General features: G+C 45.5%; 1 protein-coding gene across 1 annotated transcript in view; it reads right to left on the bottom strand.

The window, feature by feature from the left end:
* The window catches only part of LOC144142030 (nose resistant to fluoxetine protein 6-like), a 112,992-nt gene extending 111,210 nt beyond the window's left edge, over positions 1-1,782 (bottom strand). The window contains exon 1 of the mRNA XM_077673455.1: positions 1,339-1,782. Coding sequence (XP_077529581.1) covers positions 1,339-1,564 — 226 coding nt within the window. The 5' untranslated portion in view covers positions 1,565-1,782. The remainder of the gene's footprint in view (positions 1-1,338) is intronic.
* Positions 1,783-12,596: the final 10,814 nt, after the last annotated feature.

The following is a 12,596-nucleotide window of genomic DNA, read 5'->3' as shown; positions in this document are numbered from 1 at the left end:
TTGTTGTAATACCATGTCTCCGCTATCAGGTAAAGGTAAAAGGAGATGTGCCTCAGCTTGAGGGAGTCGTCCAATCGATTGAAGTAGCTGACTGGCTCATAATTATAAAGCCAGTCCTCCACGTCCTCATGGGGAAGCCCAGTAAAAGACCGAGGTTCGCACGGCAGGCAGGGGTAATGGACCAGGTTCGCGCCGATGAACTCGCCGGGGAAGCACCCATGGCGGTGTACACATCGGTGGGGCCACCTTGCATCATAGTGAAGTTCGAACGTTGGACACGCCATCCTGAGTGGAGCTCCAGGGGTAAGCCGGAGGTCGAGGTACATGGGAACGAAGGAGCTAACCTCCACCACTTGTAAGGCACGCACCAGGAATCTCGGGGGACGTGTTTAATAGGCGAGCCTTGTCCTACGTGACAGGCAGCGAGCCCCACAGAACAACCAAAACGGTTGTTGATGATGATAGACAACTGATGACGATAATGAAGCGTGATTGCATGTAGAATACAGGCCTCCGGAGTAGGAGTCCACTGGCGCTTACCCTCGTTCTAGTACTTGGCAAATACCGTTTGTGTAAAACTACCGGGGGATTGTCCGGACGCATATTCCTCTGGCGTCGTGGCTCTAACCAGCGCTTACAATATATATATATATATATATATATATATATATATATTTCGTTGAGTGCCAGCAAAACGCTTTATCTCCAACGGTGGTTCGCTTGCATCAGCCGCGTTGTTATGCTGCGGATTTACATTCGTACAGCCATTTGTGCAGATAACATTACGTTTTTTTTTACTTGAAACGTACAAAGGTGTGGGCATGGCTAACCCCAAAAAATTTCCAATCGAACACGCGTGTCTCAAGATTTGCATACGGAATCTAACTTCTGTGATAATTTCGGGAAAATAATTGTTGCGTGGAAGGTCCGCCGTATGAGGTTCTAGTGGACGTCTTTTCGAAACTGAAAGCTGAAAAAGATTTGACGATTTATTGCTCTAAACGTGAACAGCATCTTTAAGGATTACACGTTCACACCTAAGATTTTTACTTTGGCTAGTTAAGCATGGTTGCTGAGCGTACAATAAAAATTTTGCGAGACGTACTGTTTATGTTCCACTTACTTCAAAGGGCTTAAAAAGTTACTTAGGCGAACATTTTAAAACTAGCCTATTTATAAGAATAGCTGACAACATAAGATATAACAGGGTACGCTGCACTTTAGGGTCTCTAATAAAAATCCCACTGAATATCTGCGCTGGAAACAAAAAATAGGATTAGTAGGGTGTCCGAATAGGGTCCGAAAACTGAATAAAATATGTACAGTAAGGCTTCTCACTATTCAATGCCCATGTTGCTCCTTCCTCCAGTTGGTGAAGAAACAGGCTGAAGTCTTGTTGGCACTGGATGCTCAAAGTATTTGGCACTGATACTACGCGCTCTTTGAGTGCGGTGTCGAAATTCAGCTGAAGTTGGCTCTTCTTTTCGCATTTCACGGCACGGAACTCTGCGATGACAATTATTATTATAGCTACAATAAGAAACTGGCGTAGGATGCATTTCATGCTGCTGAATAAATTGTGGATGCAGTTCTTTCAGGTCTGAAATTGAAAGGATTGAAAACGGTTAAACGTTTTTGTGGAGGAGAGCATGAATCATAGCATTTGCTCTCGGAAGGGATGATCTGGCTGAAGCATTTGGACCCGCCTACAAAAATCTAACTGATCACGCTACTAATATTTTCACTTAGATGTGGTTGGCCAGTTTACAGAACATGCGCTGCCTTGAGCTTTTGACGGCAGAATAAAACCAGCTGTGGTATTGTACATGTCAGAAATCGTACAATCGCGGTTCATACATGCTGCGCAGTAAGCCTAAAGGCTTCAAAGTCGGCCACGTGTGAACACCTAAGCGACATTCCACATAAAGGTATCCCTGTCAAGGTTTTTTACCTCTGGAATCATCTTTCATTACGTTTTTGCACAGTGCTTGTCCTCTTTATGGCTGATTACTACGACCCGCGGCCTGCAGAATTCGTCCGGCAAAAGTGACAGTCACAATTGAAGTTTCGGGACAAAAAGAGACATTGATGAAAACAGATAAAAAGTTTTTTTTATTCCGTTCGGAAATTGAAACACATGGCGTCAGACGAGGCGGCCCTGTCCTACGTCGACACGCCAGAAACCCTCGTGTACGGCTTTAATAATTTCCGAAGAAAGCAGAAAAAGATCGATCATGGACAACAGTCATAATATGGTATGGGAAAGCACATTGCCTGTCTATAAAAAATCTTTTTTTTCAAAAAATCAGAAGTTGCTAACTATTTATTTTGTTGCTGTGACAGAAAATTTGGAAAAGCTGGATAAAGCGAGTCGGGGAGAATGCTGTACTCATGTTGCCAATGCTTGGACCCAGAAGGGGATGCTCTAAGTGCCATACAAGAGCTTCTAAGCATATAGTATGTTTTATTACTGCTCTGACTAGCTTAGAGCATGGGATGATAAAAATGGCGCAGCGAAGAAACCAAAAACACGAAAGATGTCGTGAAAGTACCGTGTCAAGCTCTGGTCGGGAAAGTACGTTTTGCAGATTTAGACATAGGTTGAAAAATGGCCTCTCGTTATGACCGTTATTAAAAATGATTATTCATTTGATAACATTCACAGATTTTCGAAGCGTTTGCGATCGACAAAAATAACTGGAAGGGGGAAGAGATGTGTTAGAATTTTCTGCGTATAATTTCTAATTGTCTATTGCAGCAGTTTAGAACATTTGACCGAGTTTTTGACTGTAAAAATTGTTTCGCTCAAAACGACTCACATAGGCTTATCGCCCATTTTTAAGGTACCTACTACCGGGCTGCGACTTAACGTTTCCCCCAGCGGCAAAACAAAAAAATTTCCGAACGGTGCGAAAGCCCTAGATAGGTAGACAACAGCTTAAATAAATTAAAACTCCATGTATCACGTTTTTTTGTGCGAAGCCCCGACCCTAACCTGCTGGTCGAATTAAAAAAAAAACACACAAAACAAAATAAAGAGTGACCTAACAGTGGCGAAGCTAAGGTACGATGAGCGCTTTCGATTATACGTGCAACGATTTAAAAAGACGTGAAAAACCGTGGATGTGATAAAGGGCTGCAAGAATACCAAATACCACGCAGTTTCATGTCCTCGCTTGAATGGTAGACGGATAGAATCAGAGGAAATTGACATCGCAAGAAGTTGGCATTTCGTCGAAGCTGGGCTTACATTGCGGAAATCGATAAAGATAAAATTAGCGCTATATTGGAGCCGCCACAACTTCCCAATTCCGTCTTTTTAAGTACGACAAACGCGAGAGAGTGGCAAACCTTTACTCTTAACCGAAAAACAACGTCGTATCTGGCATCGGTGCTATTGCTCCCCTTCCCGTTAAATAAATTGACCCTAAAATTACAGAAATATACCCTTTAAAATAATTTGGCCGAATCGACGGAAGTTTTTCCTCAAAAATTGAAAGTAGCGCGACTTAGGGCAACTCACAAAAGTGGTGGCAGATGTGAAGTGTTCAATTACGGGGCAAACCCTGTGTTGACTGTCTTTTCAAAAATATTTCAAGGAGTTACACGTAAAAGACTTAAAAACATTCCAAAACCAACGCGATCTCACCATATTAGTATCGCTTTTAAAACAACAACCCAAGGCAGCGAGCTCTACCTAGTATAGGGTTTTTGAGGGTCATAATTGGCGGATCTGCCGTACAAGGCACAATAAAGATGATGAAAAAGAAGCCTTGCCTCGTGGACCGTGCAAACATCATCATCTAGCTTCTCTGCTGTTACTTTCTCATTAAACCTACGCTGTGGAAACGTCCTGCGGTCTCTCGTTATTAAAGATGGTGCCGTGTCCAGGTACCGATACCACACTTGGCTGGATAGTGCATGGACCAGTAACCGACAATACAATCAGCCTGAAAGGGACACAGTTAGTGATGGTGGTCGAGGTTGAGACAACTAAGTGGAGTTGAAGACAGAGCTGGAAATATTTTGGAGCTTAGAAGCCATGAGAATGGAAGCAAGGACTAGGCAGATGGACAAAGGTAGCAAGGTTTCCCAAAAGTATGTGTAGTAGAGTACGTGTAGAAAGAAGTTGGGCGCTATAAGTTGAACCAGGGGAACTCGAACTCATGACAGCGGTTCTGGCAGTAAGGTTGAGCGAGTGTAAGAGAAAACAATACGCCGAAAACTTCAACATTGCCAACTACTGGACGGACTCTAGAAAAACGCTTCATTGGATCAGAGGAGACGCTAAAAGAGAAGTATTTGTCAAGAGGAGAGCAGAAGAAATACGCGAAAGAATAAACAAACACAGTTGGGGATTCTTCCATGGGAAAGAAAACTTTGGCGACATGCTGACACGCGGAATCAGCCCCAGATATCTAATAGAGTCGTCATTGTGGTGATACGGTCCGAGCGTCTTAAAATCCGAAGAACAGTGTCTGAACCCGGGAGAAAATGTGTTAATATCAACGCTGAGAGCGAGAAAAAGACGGTACAATGCAACCAACGGTCAAAGATCAAGCTTCCCCCTCAGTCCCTAACAAGGAGATATGGCTCTTAAAACAAGCTGCTACGTGTGACAACCTGGATGTTTATTTTCACCAAAAATACCAAACGAAGACCTATAAAAAGCGCACTAACAGCCGAGCAAGTACTAAAGGCAGAAGAATACGGGATTAAAAAACTCAGAAGAGTTTTAAGCTTTTTTCAATAAACACAGATAGCCATCCGAACAGGTGCTTTCAGCTGCAGGGAAGGGAAGTTTACCTGGATGGCGCAGCCATCATAAGGCACAAAGGGCGACTGCAGTTCAGCACTTTAGGAAATAGCCATGTCATAGTACTCCCAAAGGATGCATGATTTACGGAGCTTCAAAACCGGCACGTTAATAACGTAGTGCTGAACGGTAGTGGTCAGGCAACTCTCACAAGACTTCGTACCGGGCACTGGGTCGTACATTGACATCAGGCGGTGAAGCGGACCATTATCAATTACATAACATGCAAAAGGCGCATCGCAAGACACGTATAACAGCCAGTACCTCTAATTGCAGCGCATCGGGTAAACGAAGCGAAGCCATTTGAAGTTGTTAAAGTAGACTTCACCAGAAAACTGTACGCTACGTACAAAGCCTAACACGTACAGCAACAACAACGCCTGATACGAAGAATTAAAACATCCATACTCAAGGTAATCGCCAAGAGTATATTATCTGTTGGGGAGCTACGGACTGTGGTATTAGAGGTTTAAGGTGCTCTGAAGAATCTTCCAGTGATATACGTATACGGGGAGCCCCCACAAGCTGTTCCCATTACACCAGCGGAAATATTTGGCGGCAAGCTGCACCTTCATGGCTCTCCGGGTAAGCAACAGAGCCGCGATAATAAAGAAGCATGGAGAAGGCGTTTTTGCGTAACGCAAGAGGGGGGCTGAGATGGCGAGGTGAATACTTAAAGCAGCTTGGATCAACGGCACGACCAAAAGCAGCAAGCAGCTCACAGTTATCGGAAGGCGACATAGCACTCATCCAAGACAAAAGCCTAGTACATTTTGATCATGTGCTGTATAGAACGAACGTATACCGGTAGCGATAGAAAAATAGGATCACTCCTTCTGCGATCAAGCAGCGAGGAGTTGCTACGAATCAACAAATGACATATATTCGCGTGGAAACTGCTTCATATGAGAGTGCAAATTCAAGCCATTGAGCCATTTCCGGCTGGCGGGAACCTGTTGAAGATCATCATCAGCGGATCTGCCTTAAAAAGCCAATAGAAGTAATGAAGAAAAAGCCTTGCATCTTTGGAAACAGCGCAAACTAACAGGGACACAAAAAGAAAGAAGTGGACATGACTAGCGTGGACATGACTAGCGCCATCCACTTCTTTCTTTTTGTGTCCCTGTTAGTTCGCGCTGTTCCCCAAGATTCTAGTACACCAACTCGCCCAACTCGCCACCCTGCTGCAGAAGAAGCCTTGCCTAGTGGAGCGTTCAACCATCATTATGTACTTTTTTTGGCTGGGCCTTTCTCATTAAACCTACGCCCTGGAAATGCTCGGCGGTTCCTCGTTGTTAAATACGCAGAGTATATTTTACACTATTGTTTCCCTTAAACCTACAAAAATGATTTGACTCAAGCAATGACGAAACATTACTTAGAAAGATAAAAAAGTTTAGGAATAGGCGGATTAGCAGCTGACGTATTAAAGAGCTAATGAAGCAATAGGGAACCATTTACTGACTTTATTCGTGTTTCTTTCGAGGTATTGAAAATAGAACCTGTGTCCCCCCGTGATGAAATAGGGGATTCCTGTTGTATATATTAATAGTGAATGATATTACAAACAGAACATTTACACCCCACACAGATGGCACGAACATATACTTCTCCAGCTGGGGTTTAGGCAAACTCTGTTATTAAGAAAATAAATATTTAGAAATGTCAAACTTGTGGAACGAAAACTTTCCACTAGTGAATATATCGAATACTACCTATACCATTTTTACACCATTGAATTAGGAGATAGTTCAAGGCATTCATATTTAATATCCGGGCAATATCATCAGCCAAACCAAAGAACCGAAGTTCTAGGGTGTATAAGCTCATAAACAATTATCTTGGCATCCCAATTTGGAATGGTTAGACAATAAAATTTCAAAAACAATGGCCTTCCGTTGACATTTAGTGTTGTAATACCACTTTGGCTCACAAAACCTCTTGATGACACTCTCTTCTATTCAAGGCTTTGGTCAGCACTTTTACCTTGTGAACATCAGTTAAAACAAATTACAAAGGGCTGATTGCCTTACAAAGAAGAGTTATCCGTATGTTCGCGATTTTCGCGGACAATAGGACGTCTTGCAAACGGATGATTCTGTTCTATTATTAGAGCATGATTAGAGCTTACCAATTTTATATATTACGTTTTTACAACGTATACACAACATTTCCTCATCGCAAATATAACGACACCAGCCGTATATACTCGGCCAGGTGTCCCAAATTATATACACTAAATTTAGAACAACTTACGGTAGCCAATCCTTTCTGTCTCAACACACCGACAAACTCAACGAAGTTGCAGACCAAATGGATTTCAAATGCAGTAACAAAAAAGGGAAATACCACGGAAATATTATCTCTTTAGCAACGATTTCCAACTGCAATGGCTAGAACTGGGGATGTTGTTTAGACTTCTCGTTTATATTGTGGTTTTGTAGTTGTGTTTTTGAAATACAATTAGAGTTCGACGCTGATTGCCCAATTCTACATTATTTTGCCTTACTCTTGTGTACTCTAATGTACAGTCTAGTACCTTTATTTTTTATTCTCTGCTGCTATACATGTTGCTTGCATTGTTCATTAATGAAACATTACACTTTCCAGCTTGTCACTTGTGCCTATTTATTGTACTGTACCAAAGGGGCCCGGGGAGTCTGTCATAATTTTGTGGCCTTTAGTACCAAGCTATTTCCTTGTACTCATTAGGAAATGAAATATTTGAAATAAACGCAGTTACGTTCTTTACCCTAAATGCGGCGTCACCCACACATTCAAGAACAACGAGCGACGTAGTTGCAAAAAATCACGTTGTGAAGGGCGGAAGAATATTATTATAAAGATTTTCAAGCTTCTATTCTTAACCAATACTTATATAGCTAGCGCACGTGGGGCAACCGAGTTTGGCATAGGTAAACATCAATTCGTTAGTCAGCTTCGTGGTATCCGCGCTGTGTAAGCGTGACAAAGCTATATAACTATATCAGACATAAATGATTGCGAAATGTTTGCTTACCAGTATCTGAAAGGAAATGCAAACGCTGAATATATTGAAGACGACTCAAAATAAATATTAACAGAGTCGCAAAGAGTGCGCCGTTGCGTATTTTATTGAGCCTTTCTTGAGTGCGTTCACAACCGCAGGACTAGAACGACCAGTATAATTATGCGGACTAAATCACCGGTTTGTCTCCTTCAACCAGTCCTCAACCAAAGTACGTGCGCTTGATGTTTGAGCGGTCTGACCTCTGTACCATCCCCTTCTTCTAACGGTCACGAGGAAAGACATGCATTTGGTTGTGATGGAAGAAACACTTTCAATGGCGGCGTGCATTTTTTGTGGCATCTTACGGCCGAGTTGTTCGCGAAAACACGCACAAGAAAACTGGAGCCTTTCTCGGCCCATTGGTTTTACTATCACTACAACCTCTTTTTGCGAAATGTTGTGCCAGGACCGCTTGTACTACCAGACACAGCACAACAAGAGCATTCTAGCGCTGAAACAGCCAAACAAAAAAGGCCGGGTGTAACTCTAGAGAAATCAACGTGTAGAAAAAACATTTCGCGTTCAAGCAAAACAGAACGGTAAATGTTCCTCTCAAGTGAAACATACAAACGATAAATAACCCCAATAGGACGCGCTATGCAGAGAAGCGAAAAAACCGCAACCAGAAGAAGACACCACAATTAAAGAACAGTCGAAGTAATACTCGCTCGCGAGCACCACAAGGGAGACAAAAAGGAGGAAAGAGCACCTACAATAGCAATGCAGTAAAAACAAAACACAAAGTCAACGTTAGTCTACTACCAACCATGACGATGCGAGAAAGAGCCGCGGAATAAACCATGCACGAGCGTTTCATCAGTCCAATACCGTTTTTTCTTCCAACAATAGCAATTGAAAATTCCGGGTGCATCTTCTGGGCGAAAGTCCACAACTTGCTTCTTGCGCAAAGCGCGGTATTCGGCATTGGGTGATCCGCCAGCTGATCAGCCTCGGGAATGCCTGTGAGAAGCCCCTTATGCCACATCCATCCATATTTTCTCGGTCCCAGGCTGTACGTCGCATACACGCTTATCTCGGTGCTCTCATTGTTTCTTCCAACGCTTGCCAAGTTGCTTTCGGCCGCTGTTTCATGGACCCAAGTTACTACATGGGACCTCTAATTTGCTGCGCCCTCAGGCAGCGGTTCATCAACGCTCGACGCTGCAGTATTGTGTTTAGCCTAGGCGTATCCTAAAAGCTCGTTCAGAGCACAATGTGAGCCGGTGTCAGGGCTTTTTGACGGCTTTAAATTGAGGTTTGACGCTACGAGGCTTCACAGATGATGAGGCCCCTGAAGCATCGGCCTACTTATACGGTTGGCCTGCCTAAATGTCGGCCACTTATTAGGCCGACATATGAGTGTTGTTTCGTACAACCATACAGTATGCTGGTTATCAACGCTGAAGAACCTCTTCGTACGCCTGGCAAGTTCGGTTCCACCACTGCAGCAGTAAAATTTTTATATTGCCTATAGGTCGGGCAAGAAGCAATTTGACGCCGACGCTTTTTCGCGCTTCCCATTGCATGAACCACCGCTGTCTGGCACTTTCGCAAAACAAACTGCTCTACCGATCACACCCATATTTACTACAATGGTTGAGGATCCAGCCAGTCTTTTGGCACTCCAACGAAGTGGTACATATTGTCGTACAATATTGGACAGCGTAAACGGCTTCGCACCACCACCTAAACGCCGTCTACGTCGACAGTGAGAGAAATTCGGCTCGTAAGTGGAGATCTCTATCGCAGCAGCCGTCACCGTGAAGGCAGCCGATGAGTACCTTTTGCAACTCAGCAACTTCGGAGAACTATGTTATAGGCGTTTCATGATGATGACACAGCAGGACATCCTCATCAAACGCCTCCATAGTTGCTGAGCTGCAATAGGTACCCATCTTGGTTTTGCAAATAATCACGACACATTCATAGTCATTACTTATGGCTTGGACTCTTCACAAGCGTGGGGAAGTAAATTTTTGTGTGTCAGATGTCAACACCGGAAAGGTCGTACGTCACCGCGGGCGGTCCGCTACAGCCACTTCCTTGCCTGTCGGTGCCTTTGCACCAGAGGGCATTGGTGTCTACTATATGGTTTCGAGAACACCCGCCGGCTAACATTGAAGTGAGACTGCAGTAATAAATTAGCTACCAACGTACGCTCAAACAGCACTATTGCGATTTGGATGCGCCAAATTATTCGCCGAATTTATTTCCTGCAAAGTACCATTTTGCAAGCGGAGCCTCTCGCATGCTAATGAGAAACTGAGGCAAGGTGTGTTTATCTCATATTCTTGTGTAGGGCTTCGAGCTGCCATTACGGGGCATAAAACCAGTAGCATCTACCACCCGCAGAATAACGGCCTCACCGAACAATTTCAGAGAACTCCCTCCGACATGCTCTCGATGTATATTCGGTCAGGCCACCCAAACTGGAATCTCCGAATACATTTCGTAACATTTGTATATAACGCGGCTATTCTATGCAGCCCGGCTGTTCACCTTTTACCTCGTCTACGGCCGTGTGGACACCGCCTTCCTCTTTGCTACTGTGTTTGTTCCCAATCAATTTGCTGAACAGTTCATTTCTCGAGTCAATCACTGCCGTCATCTAGACCGCATAAACATTGAACCTACGCTGCAACAATGAAAAAGCTGGTATGCTGCACCCGCAGCGAAGTGCATTTTCGTCCCGGCGATTAAGTGTTATTCTTGGCGCCCAATTGATCACCAGTCCTCTGGGAGAAGTTTTCACACTTGTATATTGTCACGTAGCCAAGGACGAAGCAGTTGTTTGGAAAAGAAACAAGTTTATTGGAGCGAACTTGTGCTCCCCTAACAACTGAAAAGAATACAGAGGCGGCGAAGCAGTGGTCAACAAAGTGACGTACGTGCGTCGGCGAGCGTCGCAGAATCGAATGCCCCGGCGTCTGCTCTGCAGGCTTTTTATCTTTCGGCGCGCGTGGTTCTGGAACCGTCGATTCGCATCGAGAACATTGTAGATGTAAGAAGATTATTCCGGGATGTTCACATTAGATCGGAATGCTCTCCCTATCTGAACAGATAGCACATGCGGCACAGAAAGAAAGAATGGAACACGCGCTTCCCTTGGCACGGAGATAACACAGACCGGCGCAGCCGGGCGGTAAAAGCAAAACACAAATAAACAAACCCAATGCATGGTTCGCGGCATTACCCCCCCTCTAAGAGTGCATCGACCCGATGCTAACATAAGCGACAGTCCGAAAATGAAAATAAAAGTTCGTCATCGTTCGTAGAAAGGTTTTAAGCGAACCACGTGGACGACTTCGGGCCGCGTACGTCGTCGTGATGTGCCGGAGTCACCATCGGGGATCACTTCGTAGGTAAGTTGGCCAACACGTCGCAGAATCTGGTAGGGTCCGAAATACCGTCGCAGAAGTTTCTCGCTCAGTCCGCGTCGTCGGATGGGAGTCCAAACCCACACACGATCCCCTGGTTGGTACTCGGCGTCTCGGCGTCGGAGGTTGTAGCGGCCGGCATCCACCAGCTGCTGGTCCCTTATACGAACTCGAGCGAGCTGGCGGGCCTCCTCTGCACGTTGAAGGTATCCTTGGACGTCGGCGTTGAGGTCGTCGTCTTCTACATGCGGAAGCATGGCGTCGAGCATCGTAGTCGGTCGTCTTCCGTAGACAAGCTCGAACGGTGTCATCTGCGTAGTTTCCTGCGTCGCTGTATTGTACGCAAACGTGACATACGGGAGGACTTCGTCCCAAGTCTTATGTTCAACGTCGACGTACATGGACAGCATATCCGCAATTGTCTTGTTCAGACGTTCTGTTAGTCCGTTCGTTTGGGGGTGGTACGCCGTCGTTCTTCGGTGATCCGTGTTGCTGTAGCGTAAGATTCCTTGCATCAGCTCCGCGGTAAAGGCCGTTCCGCGGTCCGTGATTAGGACTTCAGGGGCTCCATGTCGCAGCACAACTTGGTTTATAAAGAACTTGGCGACTTCTTGTGCAGTCCCCCGCGGAAGAGCGGCGGTCTCTGCGTAGCGCGTCATGTAGTCTGTCGCTACGACAATCCACTTGTTCTCCGATCGTGACGTCGGGAACGGGCCTAGAAGGTCCATTCCAATTTGTTGAAAGGGCCTCCGCGGGACGGCGATCGGTTGTAGAAGTCCGGCGCGTCTTGTCGGCGGCGTTTTTCGTCGCTGGCAGTCCCGGCAACTCCGAACGTAGTGGGTGACGTCGGATGTAAGGCGGGGCCAGAAGTACTTCGCCTTAATTTTTGCAATAGTGCGAGCTGTGCCGAGATGTCCGGAAGACGGGTCGTCGTGGGACGCTTCCAAAATTTCGTCACGAAGGTCTGCGGGGATGACAAGTAGATAATTCGTTCTTGTTCCGGGGCTGAAATTCTTCTTCACGAGGACGGAGTTTCTGAGGCTGAATGCTGGTAAGTTACGCTTGAACGCTCTAGGCACGGCGACGTTACGTCCTTCGAGGTAGTCGATCATTACTCGCAAGTCGGGGTCGGCACGCTGCTGGGCGGCTAGGTCGCTCTCCGTAACAACCCCGAAGAACGCACTGTCTTCATCGGAGTCTTGTGGTGGTGGGTCGACAGGGGCGCGGGACAGGCAGTCGGCGTCGGAGTGTTTCCTGCCGGATTTGTAGACGATTGTAATGTCGAACTCTTGCAGGCGCAAACTCCACCGCCCAAGACGGCCAGAGGGGTCCTTCAAATTGGTGAGCCAACACA

This window comes from Haemaphysalis longicornis, unplaced genomic scaffold (genome assembly GCF_048455015.1).
Source record: "Haemaphysalis longicornis isolate Haplotype H1 unplaced genomic scaffold, Haemaphysalis longicornis Haplotype H1 scaffold_6, whole genome shotgun sequence".
NCBI lineage: Eukaryota > Metazoa > Arthropoda > Arachnida > Ixodida > Ixodidae > Haemaphysalis > Haemaphysalis longicornis.
This window is presented reverse-complemented; position numbering and strand designations above follow the sequence as displayed.